The sequence below is a fragment of the Chironomus tepperi genome, unplaced genomic scaffold (assembly GCF_022539635.2).
Source record: "Chironomus tepperi strain 1889 unplaced genomic scaffold, CSIRO-AGI_Ctep_v1 contig_16, whole genome shotgun sequence".
Taxonomy (NCBI): domain Eukaryota; kingdom Metazoa; phylum Arthropoda; class Insecta; order Diptera; family Chironomidae; genus Chironomus; species Chironomus tepperi.
The window spans coordinates 1,142,415-1,162,316 of NW_027226138.1; the positions used below are offsets into that span (position 1 = coordinate 1,142,415).

The 19,902-nt window shown below is 33.0% G+C and overlaps 5 protein-coding genes across 6 annotated transcripts; 2 read left to right on the forward strand and 3 right to left on the reverse strand.

Annotated features, from left to right (window-relative positions):
* Positions 1–35: 35 nt before the first annotated feature.
* Positions 36–7,603, reverse strand: LOC139093194 (WSCD family member AAEL009094). Its single transcript, XM_070643822.1, has 4 exons — positions 7,340–7,603; positions 1,650–1,834; positions 948–1,282; positions 36–882 (listed from the first exon to the last, which is right to left on the reverse strand). The coding sequence occupies exons 2-4, from the start codon at positions 1,785–1,787 to the stop codon at positions 267–269; spliced, it is 1,089 nt and encodes a 362-aa protein (XP_070499923.1). The 5' UTR covers positions 1,788–1,834; positions 7,340–7,603; the 3' UTR covers positions 36–266.
* A 784-nt stretch (positions 7,604–8,387) lies between these two features.
* LOC139092291 (protein starmaker-like) lies at positions 8,388–11,412 on the reverse strand. Of its 2 annotated transcripts, XM_070642647.1 has the most exons (7): positions 11,306–11,412; positions 9,986–11,199; positions 9,748–9,927; positions 9,416–9,687; positions 9,168–9,354; positions 8,756–9,012; positions 8,388–8,697 (listed from the first exon to the last, which is right to left on the reverse strand). In XM_070642647.1, exons 2-7 carry the CDS (start codon positions 11,161–11,163, stop codon positions 8,546–8,548), a joined length of 2,226 nt encoding a protein of 741 aa, XP_070498748.1. In that variant the 5' UTR covers positions 11,164–11,199; positions 11,306–11,412; the 3' UTR covers positions 8,388–8,545. The 2 variants fall into 2 exon arrangements, with proteins under 2 accessions (XP_070498748.1, XP_070498739.1); XM_070642638.1 differs by having other exon boundaries at positions 9,986–11,393.
* A 243-nt stretch (positions 11,413–11,655) lies between these two features.
* Tsen54 (tRNA splicing endonuclease subunit 54) lies at positions 11,656–13,160 on the forward strand. Its single transcript, XM_070642323.1, has 4 exons — positions 11,656–11,737; positions 11,800–12,109; positions 12,163–12,812; positions 12,875–13,160. The coding sequence occupies exons 1-4, from the start codon at positions 11,703–11,705 to the stop codon at positions 13,005–13,007; spliced, it is 1,128 nt and encodes a 375-aa protein (XP_070498424.1). The 5' UTR covers positions 11,656–11,702; the 3' UTR covers positions 13,008–13,160.
* A 33-nt stretch (positions 13,161–13,193) lies between these two features.
* Positions 13,194–14,823, forward strand: LOC139092021 (zinc carboxypeptidase-like). Its single transcript, XM_070642312.1, has 4 exons — positions 13,194–13,454; positions 13,522–13,658; positions 13,716–14,482; positions 14,540–14,823. The coding sequence occupies exons 1-4, from the start codon at positions 13,299–13,301 to the stop codon at positions 14,731–14,733; spliced, it is 1,254 nt and encodes a 417-aa protein (XP_070498413.1). The 5' UTR covers positions 13,194–13,298; the 3' UTR covers positions 14,734–14,823.
* Positions 14,720–19,477, reverse strand: su(r) (dihydropyrimidine dehydrogenase su(r)). The gene is made up of 8 exons (XM_070642299.1): positions 19,301–19,477; positions 18,845–18,955; positions 18,559–18,775; positions 16,174–17,849; positions 15,449–16,112; positions 15,246–15,391; positions 15,044–15,155; positions 14,720–14,984 (listed from the first exon to the last, which is right to left on the reverse strand). The coding sequence occupies exons 1-8, from the start codon at positions 19,337–19,339 to the stop codon at positions 14,848–14,850; spliced, it is 3,102 nt and encodes a 1,033-aa protein (XP_070498400.1). The 5' UTR covers positions 19,340–19,477; the 3' UTR covers positions 14,720–14,847.
* Positions 19,478–19,902: the final 425 nt, after the last annotated feature.

Genomic DNA, 19,902 nt, shown 5'->3' on the forward strand with positions numbered 1-19,902 from the left:
TACTTTTTGTAGTAAATTTTCTTTTATATTATTAATATCCATAGGTCCTTAAACAGTAATAATTTACACATTTAAAAAAATCACATTTTCTATTAACGATACTCAATCATCTCTTCCATAAAATGATGTAAAATACTGACTACATACATGCCATTCATTTGTGTGGAAGAAGTTTGATTTCACTCTCAGATTAAACTTTTTTTTTTGTCGACATCATACAGCATACACAGAAAAGTTTTTGGAAAACAATATCAATCGATCATAAGTTAAAGGCTCGAGTATTTCAGCTTGTTCCGCCCTAGCATTTCATACACTTCAATCCGCTTTTTCTCAATCATCTTTTTCATAGCCATTGTATATGGATCAAAATTGAGAAGTCGCTTCTTACGCCTGTAAATACCTTCTTTACGCTTAAGAGCACATGACAGCAAATCCTCGTTAGTTGGAAATTCAATAAAATTTAAAATATCCCTTAATGTCTTCTCTACATTATCGACTAAATTTTCATAATAAATAATGAGTACATCGCCAGTAAAATTAGTCGCCCATGATAGATTCGTTTGTTCCCAGGCATGAAGTTTATTTGTCACAAATTTTAACCAATAACGTCCATTTGCACGTTTAAAGAATCGATCAGGTGATGCAAATCCAATATGACCGCCACTTTGTCTATTAAATTCAGCTAGAATTGCCTTGGCAGGATCCCTTATAAGCAGTACAGACTTACGAAATCTCGTCCATGATGATGATCCAAATTCGTGGGTTTTAACAATAAGTACGGAAGAATTTGATATGCTTTCAGCAGGAAAGCCACTTTTGAGCAAACCATAGTCTTTATATACACTGCCTGTATATATTCCTGTAGCTTGTTGTAATAGATATCTGTTTTGATAAATAATTAAATATTTAGATACTTAACATACAAGTTTTTATGCTGTATTCATTACCTAAGCCACGTATTTCCACTGCCTGGGAAGCTAGCTAATGCAATTACTTTATTTTCATTATCGCTAAATTCGTTTTTATCACTAATTGTTGAGCTGTCTGTAACCTCCTTTTTTTGCTTCTTCTCCTCTTTGTTACTAATAATTGAATCATGTTCATATTTGTATTTAATTCTATCAGCATTTTTTGCTTGCTCTAGGAATGTACGGTGCTCCTTTCGATGTCTACTTAAAGCTATTTGTGAGCTTTGATCTAGAAATTTTAATTCTGTACACCATTGTAGTTGCTGTATTGGACTACGTCGAAGGAATATTTCGGGACTATGACCTGTATCCGACTAGATTGGATATAGAGAAAATGATTATTAATGATGACTATGCTCAATTATGTTCAGTCAAGGTTGCTATTTTTAGAAAATATTCTGAATTAGAGACTTGACTTCGTGATTGCGACAAGACTATTTATATCAGAATTGTAAGATTTCTGTTTATAGACATTGCATGATTCTGAACTAAAATAGCAAGACTTAAGGTTTAATCTCAGGATTTAAATTTAAATCGTAGGATTTAAATCTCAGGATTAAAATTGATATCACAGCAAGCGTCTCAATAAATGAGATTCTCAAATTTCCTTAACAATCAATCACAAAGTGCCTCTAAATGTATTATGCAAAGAATAGCCAATTACGTCCAAATGATACTTACATCAGTAACAAATCTCGAATTTCTTATTCTTTTCTGCGATGGAGCCTGAAGATTTGCAATCGATAAAACTAAAATTCCTACAATGTACACAATGATGATTAATGCTATTAAGGTAATTAATTTCCAGCCACGAAGCATTTTCGCATAACATCAATTGCATCATGCTTTTTTTGGCTAAACTAAATCTGCAAATATACGAAAATAAATTTATGGCATTAGAAATGACATTTTGATGGTAATGAAGTCGTTATGCAGTTTTCGTGGCATTGCAATGTGAAAACATTAACATTGACACACATTTATGAATAATTTAAATTTATTTCGATAGGAACAGCTATCGAGGTACTTGAAAGCAGCATAATATTTCATGTGGGAAATCAAGTTCAAATGTGTCTATCTTGTGTCATTTTGATGACTGCGACTGTTTATACAGCATAGCGATAAAAATAAAAATTTAGTATAGTACGGGGTCATTTGGGTTTGGCAAGGATCTTTGTGGTTGTATTATCTGATGAAATAAAGTTGGCATATTTTACCGGTTATAAAAGATTTGAAAAGTAACGGTTTGAAAATATTTGAAAATTAACGATCTAAAAATATTTGAAAAGTAAATATATAGTTGTGAACCCCGAAAGCTCCTTTTCAAATTGTCAGTTATAAGCTTTTAAGCATGCTTGATGAAACTTAATCATCTACCACAGTATGCCACTTCAAAAGGACACTTAACAAACAATAGTTTATATTCTATCAGAAAATCCCATTAAAAGGAACTTATAAAGCACTTCCTTGAACGTCATTCTCTTGCAAAAATTTTTCACCAATCGACATCAATAATTCAATTATAGAGAAAATAAATGGCAATACTATAAAAAGGCTACAATATGTGCATGTCGATAGTGTGGCTGTAGAGATGGAAAAATAAAAAGTTATGATAGAATTGAATATGCATGCTTACTCATACATTTTTTATTGCATAAAATGTTCACATTGGCTATGAAATTTTTATGTTCATCTACATAACAGTATGAAGGCATGCAGCTTCATCGTTGAGGGCTCTAAACTTGCCAAACAGACATAAAAGTTTTTTTTTTAAAAATATCGATCAATATCAATTACTAATCACTTAAGGTACAGAGCGGATATATAAATCTTAATTATTTCCCACAAGTATGCATTTTTATGGAACTTCCGAATATGCTTTTATGGTAAGTGGATGTAGAAGTTTATCGTGATATGTAAAGCATAAGTTTTATGAAAAATGATTCCCTTATTGATTTTTGAATGAGCTCTCCCTAATATAAGCCTTGAATTTTCATTCACAAATTTCAGCAGTTACACTACTAACGAAAATATGAAGGAATAAAGAAGAAGGTACGTACATACATCCGATTTTCTATTCTATAAATATAATCAATTTAATAGAAAAATCATTTAAAACGTGTTTTATATTTTCATGACGACGTTTGCCAAACAATCGTAGATAGACATGCAAACATAAATCAGAATGTCCTTATCAAGCTGAACAGCTACAATATCAAGTCAGTCACACAATTATGGTCATTTAATTATGTTGAAATAAAAGCGATTCATGGTGTGTTAAATTCAAATGAGGATTTTAGCATGTATTTAGGACGTGATTGAAGCCTATATTATAGAGTATGTATAGGACATAAAGCATGATGGGTGTGAAATCTAATAAACTTATTGTCACGTTATTTTGACTCGAAAAATTCGTCTTATATAAATGAAATACAGTCACAGATGACTATCATGCTATTGTATACGGATCTAAATTCCTTTATATAGCCCATAGACACAACAAGTTAGTGGAATAATAAGTAGAATGAGCATTAATTTTATTTTTTTTCCGTTTTTCGAATAGTAAAGTCATGCTAGTCACTGAACTATACAATTTTACTAGTAGAATAAATAGCATTCATAGAAAAACGATATTTAGTAAGCATATAAACGATATTTATAGCGAGAAAAATGCTTAGTTAAGGCACAATTTGAGGAAATTTCTTTTGTTTATAATTCAATCGTTCAGTAATTCTTTCGTTCAGTTCAATGTTTTATTTGAATTTTGAAAATCCGTTAATTATGAATTGTCAAAAATCTACAGTTAAATGTTAAAAAACAAAGGAATTAGAATGGAAATCAAAGTCAAATGTAGCATAGAGCTTCCATAATTACCATGGCGTTCTAATTATAGCCAACATGTGATTATTCTGGTAGTTAAGGGTATATGTAATCATCAAATTTCCTGCTTTCCTGCTCATTATTAGCCAAAGCGCACGAGCGCTTTAATGCTTTATGGCAAGTAGTGATTTCATAAAAAAAATGGAAGTTCTTCATTAATCATCAATATTCATGCTTCTGTGTTTCGCTAATATTTCATAAAAATTATGCCTTTTATATTTTATTGCCCGTCCGTAAATGTATTCGAATCCTAAATCTTCTTCATTTCCATTCCCATTATTGCACATTAAGGTTTGATACTCATAAATGTTGTAATTAAATTCGATATATGTGCCTAATTCATGTAATTTATTATTCAACAACAAAGTCATTAGTGAAAATTTTTAATTAAAGCCATCGCCAAAATTATGCTGTGTATCCACTTGAAGTAGATATAGGCAATTAAGGGATAAATTATTTACTTAATTTAATACACTCCATGTTCTCATCACATCAATTAATTACAATCAATTGATGGGCATTGAACTATATAACAGCCACAAATGTAATCAACAACATCGTCAGCAAACATACCTGATTAAATAGATTTTATTTCGTGGGGGTGTCACTTGATATTTTATTTTTTTTTGCTTTTGTTTGTCACTTGCTTATATCTAAAACTTCTTTAGTCTTGATTATGACAGGTATTTTGATAAATTATCAAGACTGTATTGGGGTTGTTTACAAGTGACGTCTATCGTGTGTAGGAGACTAGGCTTTTTGGACACTTCATGAGCATATCCGAATAGACATGCAGCATGCTCAAATAAATTGCTATAAAAGAACATGAGACCTCAGTTAAAATGGACTGATCATGTCCACAGAAGACCAGATGAAACCTCAATATTTAAATTAACAACTGCTGACTTTATGGATGGAAAGAGATCTCGAATTAGACCCAAGAGCTCAAAGGATTACTGTGTGTGTAGCTATGCAGAAGTGCTTGGAATTAGAAACTGGAAGAAAATATCTAAAGACAAATCCAGGTTTCAACTAGTTTCAACCAACTCTGCGGCAATGAGCCCTTGTGTGCCTTCGCCAAGGAAGGACTAATTAAGTATACTCTCAAGCATGCTCATTTAGGTGAGTATTGTGATTTTTTGTTGGGATATTAGTCATAGATGTGTTTGAATGTTTAGGAATGACCCACACGAAAGACATTAAGAAGACAACGACTTGGTTTTCCATTTAGGTTTCCCGATGTTTCGTTCTCGACAAATACCTGAGGCCGGGACCAAGAATCCCCCGGTCTGAATTCAGTCTATTTTCAGAATATGTCTGAATATACTCTCATCAGATGCATGTCATTCACTAACAGACCCTAACTCATAATCGAATGCTATGTTCTTACTAATGACTTCCTCTTAACGATCAAGGAAACAGCAATATTTGAATACTTTTTTTGGAAATGCCACACATTCCACAGCTCACAGAACTCGGCATAATAATTCATTATGGTCTCAAGATAAGAAGAGCTTTATCAGGTATAAGAACAAATGAATGATAAAATATGCAAATTATGTGGCATTCATTTAATAATTTACGTTTTTTTTGGTTCAAGATGTGTTTTTTCTTCTTTACATTCCTGAAATGAATTCATCGTTATGATGTGTTTGTTGCCGTGCCAAAAATATAAAAAAAATTCTGACATGAAAGTGACGAAGCGTTTGTCATCGATGATTTTTCATGTCAGAATTATCAATTAGGGACATGAAGGAGTCGGAGATGGGAATTAATTGACGATTTATTGATGGATAGTGATGATCAAACTTGCTTGATTACATTTGATTCAAAGTTTAGTTAAGTGGACCAACTGTCCGATTCAGTAAAAGATCCAGTCTTCAAGATCCAGTAAGATTAAATTAAATCCAGTTGGATTAAAAATAAATCCAGATTGAAAATTTCTATTTCCAAACTAGAAATCAAGCTTGTCAATCACAGATCCAATTGTGGACAGCTGTGTTAATTAACAAACATACCAAAGGAAACCAAATATCAAATTCAATTCCCACATGACTAAATATGTTTGTTAAGCACAATGAAATCAAGCAATATCCGATTATAATGTGGATAATAGGCCATACACCTTTGCATTATCAAAAAAGGATTGAATAAATTACAATATATTCATTGTATATGAGTCTATTAACATGATTATAAGCTATTAGAAACCGTAAATTGATCAACTATGGTCTGTAAATTTATATATTTACGCCTATCTATCCATTAAATTAGCAAAAAATGAAGTGTAGGTAATAAAAAGAGATGTGCCTAAATTTGGATAATTTATGCTCTTTTGGGAACAAAGTAAGTACTCATCTTTCTGTGATACATGAGAGCATTTTGGATGTCTGAAAAAAGTTTGTTATTTGTACTCGAAAAGGTCAAAAGAGGAGGAAAGGTGCTTTTTCAAATATTTTTGGGCTCACTTTTTTTTTGCAGTTAGGAACAAATACATTTTCCGGTTTTCCACGGAGAAACAAAAAACAACTGATACAAATTTTTGTCAAAATAAAATACGGAAGAAAGCGCATTATTGACGTCCAAACATTTTCATCAAAAATAACGATCAGAAAATGTTTAAATAATAACTGCAAGAAATTTTTTGAAAAATTCCCTAGGATTCTTATCGTAAAAATAACGACCATAAAATATTTGAATTATATTTTTCAAAAATTCTTCAAAATTCTACGTTATGTAATTTTACGTACATATTGTGATGTAATTTTACGTACTAATTGTTATGTAATTTTACGTACGTATTGTTATGTAATTTTACGTACGTATGGTTGTGTAATTTTACGTACGTATTGTTATGTAATTTCACGTACGTATTGTAATGTAATTTTACGTACATATTGTAATGTAATGAAAATAGATATTTTACGTACGTAATTTTGTGTAATTTTACGTACGTTTGTTGTGTAATGTACGTAACATTATGTAATTTTGCGTACATTTTATTATGTAATTTTACGTCCATATTTTTACGTAAAGCATTTACGTACGATTTTTGACTAGATCAAAGATAGACAGACTCTCGAATTACAAAAATTAGCGACTATTCTCAGTGGAACGTAAAAAAGGATTTTTCACAGATAACACAAAGACAACAGAGATCCTCAAAATTAGCATTTAAATGAAATTAATTAAGGGAATAAGAGTAAAGGACATAAAAATGAGATAAAATTATAGAAAAAAATAATGGAATGTGGAAAACAAGTTGTTATTAACATATATGAAGATGGGAATTTATGTACGAAAGAAAATGAAATTATCGAGGGCGGATGAAACTCAGCAAGCTAAATACCATTTTTTTATTCATTTTTTGTGACACCCTCCTTTCCAATTCCCATTTTTCATCATGAAATTTGACTATAAGATTGTTCAACCGAAATGACTCGATAATTCAACAAATAGCAGTCACATCCAAACTATTTGCACGCACTTACCGTTGCAATTAATAATAATTTATAATTATTTCTTTATCCAGTGCTCTTTTCCTGACTCATAATTGCCTATTTTTGCGTATTTTGTGTAGGTTTAAGGTGAACTTTTACAGGGTTATATAAAATTTGTTTTCGTCACAAGCTCTTGTTTATTTCAATTCAACTTCCTTTAATTTAGCTTTTTGTCTTATAAAAAAATTCTTAAAAACTTTGTAAATTTTCTTATTTTTCTTCTCTTTTTTCCTATTATTTGTGTAAAGACAGAGAAAAAAATCCACAAATAAATGATTTTTTTATTTTTGGAAAAAATGTGTAGTCACACAATGATTTCACGTACAAAACTAAACAGAATAGGAGAAAATTTTCTTTCGGAAAATGAATATTTTTTTCATTTAAATGTATTGGTGCGCACATGTTGCCTCTTTATGTTATCTTCGGGCTTGCGCAATTGTGACACACATTTGTTTACTAGAGTCCAGTCCACATGCACATACATATTCTATTTCGTTTCACATGCTGTGATGTTTTATTTTGATTCTTTTTTTGCCATAAATAACAGGGACTAGACGGGATTTTTGTGCTCGTCAGTGGAATGATTTCTTGCTAGGTATGAAGATTTAGTGACTAACTAGGAAGTGAAGAAGATCTGTGAATCTAAATATTCACAAGAAGTCTTAAATTTCTTCAATTAAAATTCAACACTAATTTAACGGACATTTCTTATTTGAATTTTTCGTTCAAATTTTATCTGAAAATTCAGCATAAATTTCAAAATAATTTTTACCGTTGAAAAAAAAATCCCAAATTTTATGTCGCATCCCGTCACAATTTCCCCTTCGTGTAGCATTTTCTCTTTTTAAGGTACGCATTCACACATTCATGCTCATTCTTTCGAGAAGGGTGAATATGTGCATATTTAAAATATTCAACTGCCAAAATTTTATGCATGTACATGTCTTCTTCGTGAAATAATGCCTTTTACCCTGCAAACGAATAATTTATGCCGACATAAAAGGTCTATATGTGAATTTTTTAAAACACGTTTCGTCCTTCACATGATTTTTATTTCGTAAAAACTCAAGAACTTAATTCTGATGAGAAGAAAACTTAAATTATCCTTTTTTTCTTGACATTTATGTACAATTATGGCTAATATTACAATTACACTAAAATTAATAAATTTATTTATTGTGAAAAACAGTCACATGCTTAATCTGAATCACTATCAATGACCGACTTGATTTTCGTTAAAGTTTCCAGAACTTCTGGCTGTACATTTGATGATAATCCTTCATTGTTTGATGTCATTGAATCTTCACTATCCTTTGATGCAGCACCTCTTCTTGATCTCCTTGTTCGACCTATTTATGATGGGACATGATTATCATAAATAAATAAATCAACATTATTCGAGTTTACCTTCTACGGGCAAAATGACACTTTTGTCTAGCTCAGCAATTTCACGTTTTGCCTGCAATTCGAGTTTGAGCTTCTTACATTTTGCCATTGTTGGTTCACCATCCATTCCTTTCTGAACTAAAATCCTCCTTAATAATGCACATTTATGAGCATTCGTTTTGACATTATGGAACAGCTTTCCATAATTTATTTTCAATCCACAAACTTTCATGAATTCTTTCATGATGGAAAGTTTTGAATCGTCGTCTAGTTGTGGCCTGCAAGAAATAAATGATAAGAGTTTGAAGTCACTTGCATTTTGTAACCGTCATTTTTTGAAATTTAACGAATATAATTTGAATTTTTTAAGTCCGTTATTTTTTAAACGAAATTTCGTCATAAATTCAAATTATTTTATGACAGTTGATTTTACCTGAAGCTATGCATAGTCGGTCTAGGAGCTTGTGGAATTGTGTTTTGTGATGGAATTGTCATTCTCATTGCTGGAGATGCGTTTAGTGGACGTTGTACAGGTCTGTTTGGTGGAAATTGTGGGGCTTTTCGCACTCTATCACTTTGTCCATCACTATTCCATCTCGAATGTAGGACATGTAGAGGAACTATAAAAATTAGAAAGCAATTAGTTGCTTATGCCAATTTATAGCAACAGTAAAATATTACCATTAACATCCCCAAAATAGACATCGTTTGGAATATTTCTCGATTTATCATAAAATCGACCTTTCTGTTCAATTTCCTTCTTTGTTGGAACTTTTGTAATCGTAACTGAATTTCTAATAAGATTCTGGGCAGCCTTGACATTTTGAGGTCCTGGTCTAGACGGAGGCGGTCGTTTTTTCACCCTTTCTCTCGACGATGAACTGCTTCCACTTGATGACGATGAAATGGAATCAGAATAGCTGCTTTCACTATCGCTGTCATCCACAAAGTCTCTGAAAATGGATGAATTTTAATGTGAGTTTTAAGTCTATGGACTAAATAAATTTAAGTACTTCTCATATTGGGAACCTCTTTTTCTGGGCTGTGCTTTTGCTCCTCTTGTTACAGGTCCACGTCTTCTCCCTCTTACAGCAGTATTAGAACCTTGTTTATCCGGTGTACCAAAGTATTTATCATTTGTGACATCCTTTTGCTCATCTTCGTCAGTCGTGTCATTAAATTTGAAAAAGTCACTAAAAGAATTAAGACACTTAATTAGAAATAATATAGCAAAAGCTTTAAATGACATACTCATCATCATCCATTGGCTGAATTTTATCTAACACTGCATTAACATCTTCCTCTTCATTATTTTCGGCAGGCTTTTCAAGACTTTCTGTGTCTTTTGGTGACTTTTGTCCCTCATTTTCCACTTTTTCTTCCGTTTTTTCTAAATTTTCATCAACAGGTTCTTTTGCTGCCTCAGCTTTGTCACTAACATTTTCCTCCTTATTTTCCAACTCAGGTTCTTTTTCGGGTTGTTCAGTAGTTGTGCTTGATTCCTCTGTTGCTTCTTCTGGTGCAACAATTGGATCGTTATTTATAATCACAATATCGTCCGTGAAAATTTCTTCTTCTTCCTCTTCATTTTCATTTTCATTGCCTAACAATCCAATGTCATCAACCGATGTATGCAATTGATCCTCATCATCGCTATCTAAAACTCTCTGTTTCTTCTTCTTCTTTTTATTCTTGTCAGGATCTTCAATAATTACAGCAGTTTTCAAGAGATATTTAGCTTTTAGAAAATTACGATTCGTACTAGAAGCCAATTCCTCTGGTTTTTCTTCTTCGCTATCGTTTTCACTGTCTGCATCTTGCTCACTGGATTTGTCAGACTTCTTGTCGTCTTGCTCAATATCACTGGATCTATTTAGAAGTTCCTTTTTGAGCTCATTTTCTTCATCCTCTGAATCATCATCATTTAATACTACAATTCTTCTTCGTTTCTTTCCTGATATGTCCCTTTTAAATGATTTGCTTCCAACAGCCTTTTCACTAGATCCAGTTGCTGTTTCATCAACATTCAATTCACTTGTTGCATTTTCTTTAGTAGTTTTTTCGGTGTCTTCAGTGATATTTTCAGGATTTTCTATTGTTTCTTGGACGTTTTCATTAGTGACTTCTTTTTGAACAGTGTCCTCAGCTGTTTGGAACTGTATATTGCAATCGGACTGATTTTCTTCGGGTTTCGGTTCATTAGGTATTTCGTTCGACGGTTCTTTACACTCTGATGTTAAATTATATACAGAATGTGGATTTGTTAGATCAGTCGGTGCCAGCGATGATGAATCTTGAGCTATCGAAGGGATATTTGTCTTAGATGCCTGATCTTCCTGATTATGAGGAAAATTTTCAGGTTCAGCAAAAGCGGCATTTATGAAGCCAAAAGTCTCTCCGTATTCATAATTATGATGTTGTTGTTCCATGTTTATCGTTGTTCTCTTAATTATATTAACAGTTTTCTAAAATTAATGAAATTAATTGTGAATTTTATGATTTTCCTTATATCTCTGTCAACTACGATTATATTGAGATAAAATTATTTTTAACTTGTTGACTATCCCTTACAGAACAATCTTAGCCTGGATTAATACATTATACACTTGTATTTTCCTCTTAAATTGTCAATTAATGAAAATTTTCCAAAAATATTTTTTTTTTTGTTTTGTTTTTAGCTTAATTTTTGTGATAAAGTTACCTTTTAATTTTTATGTCCGCCTGACATTTGAGTTCAAGTTTTTGGGATTTTTCATAAGAAATTGATGATTAATTACACTATATTATTCTCAGTGTAACTTAATTAATGATTTCTAATGCCTTAGGAGTCTAAAAATTGGAAAAGCACTCTAAGTTTTCATTTTAAAATCTTCGTCTACTTCCATGCGAAAACATGCGAAAGCATGCTCAATGTTTACATTCGGATTTGAAATCACATTTACAAAAATATTAAATTTCTCTATTAAAAATGAGTGAAATCATTAAGGAAGGCATTCTGTTGAAGTAAGTACTTATCATTAGACTATATTCTGTTAGTGGAGCATAAAATCAATTCATATTTACAGTGGGCAACAAATTTTTGAAGCTAACAAGAAATTAGAAGAATATTCAATACTCGGCAAAGGATCTAAAGACAAACAGAATGAAGTGTTTACACCAGAAGAAAGACAGAGTGACAGTACTATTGAAAGCCTGTATGACTTACTTAAAATCGAGAGAGTTTATCTAACAAATAAAAGATCAAAAGGAATTTTCGAAAAGGATAAGCTTCGAGTCAAAATCCTTTCTATTGTCGGTAAATTAGGTGCTGTAGGATATTTTGAGGATGAACAGATGTATCTTAAACCTCACGAAGCTTTACTTTTAATTGAAATGGTAAGATTCTTCCTATTACAAGATTACAGTTAATACCTTTTAATTCCTTACAGAACAGACTTGAAGTGACGTATGATACAGTAACAATGTCGGTTGAACAGGCTTACAGCATATTCCTTAGCTCAAAATGTGAATTAACATTAGAAGATTATGCCGTATATTCCTACATATCAAGAATCGGATATATTATAACAATCTATGATTCTGAATTTGATAAGGAAAAGTTCACGTCATTAGAGGAACGAAAGAAAGTTAATAAGGAAGATGAAATGATTTGGTGTATTTTAATGCAGAAACTCAATTTACCATTCTCAAGAGAGACAATTGAATCTGATTACGATTTATACGAGAAAACAAAGTCAGCTATGGAAAAGTCAGCTGCAATAATCAGTGGACATGATCATGAAGATAATAATTTGGAACTAGATAATGTTGAGCGTAATAAGCACGAACCTCCGAATAAAAAATTCAAATCAAATACACCAGACGAGGATACTAATTTCTTGGATATCCTAAAAACTGAACTTGAGTATCTATCCTATAGACAAATTTATGAGAAATTCAGTTATGTGTCAAGGAAAACCTTTAAAGAATCCGATTATGATAATGTTAGAAAATTAAATTTTAAATTCGATGTCTTCCTTCCAAAAATGCATTTCAAACGGACTGAGCATTTATCCAATTACCGAGTAATTGTATTAAAGTAAGTTTGCCATTCTTGCCTGTTATTTTTATGTCACTGGATATTAAATTTCTATGTTGCAGATCAAACGAAATATTTCCATCAAATGTTGAGCTACAGAGCCTTCGAGAGAGGCAGTGCTATGAAGTTCCAATCATCATTGCTGTTGTTTCAGAAAGCATGACTGTTCATTTTAGCATTTGTTCATTTAAATAAATATTGAAAATTAACGGATTTTTGAAATTTGAAAATTATGCTAAATTTGAAATTTTTAAAATCGTTAAAATGTTGACATCCCTAATTAATTTTCAAAACTTAACGGTTATTTTTCTTCAGGTACTCTATTAAAATTTAAAGATTAGGGAAACAATTTCAAGGGTCTGTCTGTCGCTTAAATCCACTTTTAATCATTTATCAATTTTCGATAAGTAGGCATTTAGTCTCAATATTTAGTCAATTCCTATTTCAGTTTAATTGTAGCGTCCGAATTAGACAGTTGAAAAAGCTATGGAACTAAAATTAATTACAATATTTTTAGCATCTCTTTTCCTTTGTGGATTAGCAGAAAAGGCTAGATTTGACAATTATCGTGTCTATGAAGTGAACATTGATAATGAAGAGCAATTAAATTTAATGATTGAAATCGAGAATTATTCAGATTCGGTAAGACATAATTTGCATGCAGAGATACTTAATTCTGAATCTAATGTTCATTCATCTCTCCTAACAGTATAGATTTATCGAGAAGCCAGGATCAATTAATTCAAATACCCGCCTTATCGTCCCACCACACAAGTTCGCAGAGTTTGAGGAAATTGTCTTGAGACATGAGATAAAATCGCGTCTACTGATTAATAATTTTCAAGAGTAAGTTTGGGTCAAAGCTTATAATTATATCATTCAATTAATTTATGTTCAATTTAGGGTAATTGATAATGAACAGCCAAGAAGAATGAAGAAAGGTGGACAACTCGACTGGACAAGATACTGGAATTTGGATGAGATTTATGGATGGTTTGACTTACTTGTCAGTCAATATCCAAATGACACTGCTATTATTAACATTGGAGAATCATATGAAGGACGTCCAATTTTAGGACTTAAACTCAATATTGGCGGTGGTGCCAATAAAAGGTCAATCATTTTTGAAGGAACTCATCATGCTCGTGAATGGATATCTGCTGCAACAGTCACTTATATGCTTAATGAACTTATGACATCCAATGACACTAGTGTGAAGGAAATAGCTGCTGCATATGAATGGTATATCTTCCCAGTCACAAATCCAGACGGTTATGTCTACTCATGGACGAGCAATCGAATGTGGAGAAAAAATCGTAAACCAACGCCAAATTTGCTATGCATTGGAACTGACTTAAATCGAAATTGGGATAATTTTTTCAATCAAGGCGGAACTTCTTTCAATCCTTGTGCTGATACATACGCTGGACCTTCTCCCTTCTCAGAACCAGAAACAAGATTATTAGCAGAATTTATTAAAACTGTTCCTAATTTAGTCGGTTACTTCCCATTCCATTCATATTCACAAATTCTTATGGTTCCATATGGATGGACGCATGAGTTACTAGAAAACTACCATGAACTGTATGCAATTGGAGAGAAGGCTTTGGAAAAACTCTCATCATTTTATGGAACTAGATATACCCTCGGTGCAATTGCTAATGTCATATGTGAGTAATATCCTGCCTGTATCCAATATATCCTACAATTTTGTATATTTTTTATAGACGTTGCTACTGGGGCTTCACTTGATTGGGTTAAATATGAGTTAAAAACTAACATCACATTTGAGTACGAGATGAGAGACAGAGGAGCATATGGCTTCAATTTACCAGCATCACAGATCACTGAAAACTCAATTGAGGTCTTTGCATCAATAATTACAATTTTACAAGAAGCACAAAAGATTGGAATTGCATAAACATTTTATGTAACAATTTATTGTATTGTGTTTAAGGCAGTATATATACCTATATGGAAATATATGTATTTTATGGGATTCTCCCGAACAGTTTCTCGTCCATATTTAATTAATTTATTGCGATGGATTCAAAGCGTGAACGTAAGTTTTATCATCTGTTTGATATCCTCGTTTAATAACATGGGGAATTGTTTTTGGCACCATTGTAATACAGTCAATGATTGGACAGACGCTCAAGCATAAATCACATCCTGCGGAATTAAAGTTACAGTTGTTTAAATAGTTATAAACACAGAACATCAGATATTACCTGTACAATCATCATTGACCTTCGGCAAGTGGGTTTTTGAATCAAACTCAATTGCTTGATATCCAGAATCAGCACAAGTCATGTAACATTTTCCACAATTGATGCACAAATCCTAAAAGTATGAAAATCGGATTAAATCTAATTTTAAATCTTAGGATTAAAATTTTAATCTCAGGATTAAACTTTTAGAACTTAATCTTACATCATCAATCAATGCGACAACTTGTCTAGTATTGTCTAATTTCTTGTATGGTCCAATTCTTGGCAAAGCCTTTCCAATTACTTCCTTCACTTCTGGTGCTTTCTTGACTTCTTCACTTGCATCAGCTTTCAATTGCTTAAGTTGCTCTGTAAATAAGTTTTATAAGAATTGTTTAAGTTAAAGGAATTGGATGTCCAAGTTACCATCATAAGGATCATAAAGTGGTCCTTTCTCTTGAACCAATTTAGCAAATTTCTCTTCCTTCTTCTTCTTATACTCGCCAAAATTGACCAAAGGCTTTCCGTCATCATCTTTCAATGGAATAACAGCTTTGCCAATTTGTAACTTCAATTGTGGAGGAGATTGACCGTCCCATGCTCCATTTTCCGGTGGTGGATTTGCTTTCAAGTATAAGAGTGCCTTAAGGCCTGTTATGTAATCTTGAATAACACTAAAGTCTTGATTTTGTACAGAGGAACAGATTTGCATGACCGATGCACCACATTGAAGGAACTGAAGTGCAACATCAGCACTATCAATTCCTCCAGTTGCCATAATTGGGAAATTTGGAAGTGCATTTCCAATCGCTGAAACAGATCTGAGGGCGACAGGTCGAGTAGCATTTCCTGAAACTCCACCATAAGTTGTTCGTTTGTCTAATGAGACATTTGGCCATGCAACACCATCAGCATTGATGGACATCAATCCACTAATTGTATTAATTGCTGTAACTCCAGATGCGCCACCTTCATAAGCAGCTTTAGCAATTTGAACAATTTCAGTGATGTTGGGAGTAAGCTTGATGAAGAATGGAATCTTTACAGCCCTACGGACCCATACAGCAATGTCATGCACCAATTTTGGATCCTAAAATATATAAAATTAAGCAGTTAGTCATTTATCCAATATTGTTGTGCATAAGTCTTACCTGTCCACAAGCTAATCCCATTCCACTTTCACCCATTCCATGAGGACATGATAAATTGAGTTCCATTATTTGAGCACCTGCTGCTTCAGCTTTTTGAGCAAGTTCTGTCCAATCTTGTTCATTGAATGAGCACATGATAGATGCAATAATAACTTTAGTTGGGAAGTCCTTACGTAATTCCCGAATTCCTTGAAGCCAGTAATCAGAACATTTTTCGGAAATCAGCTCAATGTTCAAGAAGCTACCTTGTCCAGGTCCATAATTATGACCTGAAGTTGATCCTCTAACAATTCTTGGTGATACATTCGTTACTAAATCTTTATCAAGTGAGAATGTCTTTGTCAGGGCAAATCCCCAACCTTGTTCGAATGCTCTACGAATCATAGGAATGCTTGTAGTTGGTGGAGCACTAGCGAGTCCAAAAATATTTTCAAACTTGACTCCACACATCTCCACGGATATATCCACTAAATCAACATTTGTATAAAACATTGGAAGTTCTGGTGGAGTATCAAATGGAAGTCCTTGTAAATAGCAATGCATATACCAAGCAGCTGTCTTTCCATCATTTACAGACTCGACTGTTGTTCCTGAATATCCACCAAGATCACCGCCACAAAAGACATTCTCAACATTGGTCTGTTGAGTTTTGTCATTGATGTCTGGAAGTCCCCAAGTGTTTAATTTTACTGGACTCATTGCACCTTTTACTTCTGGATCTAATAAGCCACTTCCGAATGCAGATATAACGTAATTTGCTTTTAATCTTACGATCTGTTCTTCATCTTCAATCCAATTTCCTTCATCATCCTTTTCTGTACGACAGAACTCGACATGAGTAATTCTATTGTTCTTCAAGATGACTTTTCTGGGCGACAGGAACGAGATAAATTCACACTTTTCTTCGCGAGCAAGCTCAACTTCTTCAGGAACAGCATGAATATTAGTTGTTCCTTTACGGAAGACAACAAAGACTTTTGATGCACCACATCTGAGTGATGATGTAGCACAATCAAAGGCTGTATCACCAGCACCAAGAACAATAACAGTTCCATTCAATGATGGAAGGTTTGAAGCTTTACATGAACACATTCCACGTTTACTACCATCTGCGACTCGGGGTAGGAAGTCTTTGGATGTATAGAAGCCATTTTCCTCAGTTAATCCTTCAAAAACAGGTGCAATTTTAGCTTGTGGTAAGCCAATTCCTAAGAACACAGCATCATGTCCATCGTCAATGAGTTTTTGGACTGTAATATCTTTTGTTGATAAGCTTCTTCCATTTTCAAATTTCACACCAAGATCCTTAACTAAGTTCATCTCAAACTCAACGACATCATAAGGCAGACGGTATTGTGGAATTTCCGATGAACTCAAACCACCACAGTAGGCACGCTTCTCATAAATTGTCAAATCTTTATAGCCTAATCTTGCTAAAAATGTAGCACATGAAAGTGATGCAGGTCCACCGCCAATCAATGCAATTTTAGCATCAGCCTTTTGCTTCAATGGCTTCAAATCAGGATTTAAGATTTGCTTAATTCCCATCCTTTTGAATGTCTCGGTCGCAAATTGCTGAAGACCACTAATATTAATTGGACCTTCCTCAACAGCTGCTAAATTGCAATTTCCAACACATAAATCACTTGTTGGACAAACCATACCGCAAGTAAGACCTAAAATTAAATGTCATGAGTCATTATCAGCACGAAAATGTCATAGACCCGTTTTGAAAAAGTAAACTTTTTTAGAGTAGTTGATTAAGCGTGACTGATCGCGCGATGTTTTCAAGGACAAATCTTTTAAAATAAACTTGTTTAGAACTTTTTTCTCCAGAATTTGTGTGTGCAGTTCAAACTGTTTTTTTGGGTAGATTGATCTGTCCTCGAAATTTACAATAATAAATTTGATTTACACGAGTCGTGGGCAGTAAGATTTGGGGCTGAATTGGTCTGGAAATGAATTTATGGACGAGTAGGGCATGGACTAAGGAAGATCAGTAGGGTCCTTTGTGTTCAGTCACTGATACACATAATTTACTTGGGGTATGATCCAATTGCTGCTTAGAAAAGACGAACGGATTTAAGGAACCGATCAGTCATTACTCCGAGCGGCACAATTGTCATGAAAATGGATCGAAATCAGTTGTCATGGTGCCATCAGGACAACTTCGCATCTAACCTTTAATTCGTCGACGTACAAGCACCCTTGCGAACACTGCGTGCTATTCGGGTACGTAATAGTTCAAGGGGGAATGAGGGGGAGGTACAAATGAAATTTTGTGACGTAAGCAAAAGTCAGTTACATAAGTAAACGGCAACACAGTTAATTCATCTGTTGCTCAATCCCTAAACGGTTCCTAACTATTTCAAGTAGACACTTTACCTAAAGGATTATCCGAGAAGATGAACTTGGCAGCACCATAATAATTTTTAGTAGATATACTAGATATGAATGCCTTGATATCTAATTGCGTAGGACATCCCTTCTGACAAGGAGCATCAGCACATTTCAAACATCTTGCTGCCTCACGCAAGGCACCACGTTCAGATAAAGTCGTGTGCTTTATGTCCGAAAAGTCGTACTTTAATGAGTGACAAGTCTGAAAATAAATTTTGATAATAAATCAATTAAGTAATTTATAGAACAGCTGTTTAATTAAAATACTCACAGCATCCGACTTATCAGCATTACGTTTCCACAACTTCTTATTTTTTTTCGTTTCGACAGTTGATAGGACCGAGCATTTTCTCAATACCCGTGGGTTGAGTGACAATAAATTCTATAAATATAGGCATAAAAAAATGGAGTTAAGAACAGCTATTTTTGACAAAATATTTAATCAACCTATCATTTGTTGTTGGTACAAGTTAATTTGTTTGTTTTCTCTGCACAACACACATAAGTTATTGCTTTACAAGCTATTAATGATAAGATACGAATGCGCATTGCAATTGCTACTATTAAAGTCCCAAGTTAGACATTAAATAATCATAAAATATGACTTAGTAGATTTAGATCATGTCACTGACCTTTGACAACTTTCTCGTTACTTACTTTATCTTTGCCTTTACATGATTTATAACTTTAAATTTACCAACTAATTAGCCACATACACAATATTTACCTCAATATCGGGTGTGTCAATAAGTTTACTTGATGACATTTTTCAGTTCCTAATTCTTTACTAAGTATAGGATGATTTAGAAGATAACTGCGTGTTAGTTTTTGACTTAAACTAGCGTGGCAACGATTTTATTTGACGTCTTACTCCAACGATACTCTCGACACAACTGATAATGCAATGGAATTAAGTTTACATGTTTTTTGGTGAGCGACAAGCCGGCGAGAGAAAGAATTGAGTAAATATTTAATGTTATGCTCATATTTCTCTTATACTATATTTGTAAGGTCAATCAGCTGATTGAAGATATTTGTTAATAGAATGAATGTGGTTGCATGTGCTATAATTTCCGGACAAGTGTTTCTATTGTTGTTACTTTCGATTTACATTTTTTGGATGTTTTGCATAATTTTTGTGCATTTTTTGCTTAATTTGTAGTTAAATCCTTTAAAAATTAGAACTTTCATAACAATCTCATCAGTAATGTGATTCTCTCTTGTATGGGACATTTTAAGAATAAGTAAGAGTACAGAGAATAAAGTGATAAAAATATTATATCCAGAATAATAGACCAAAAGAACATTTACGTCGCCATGTTGAAGACA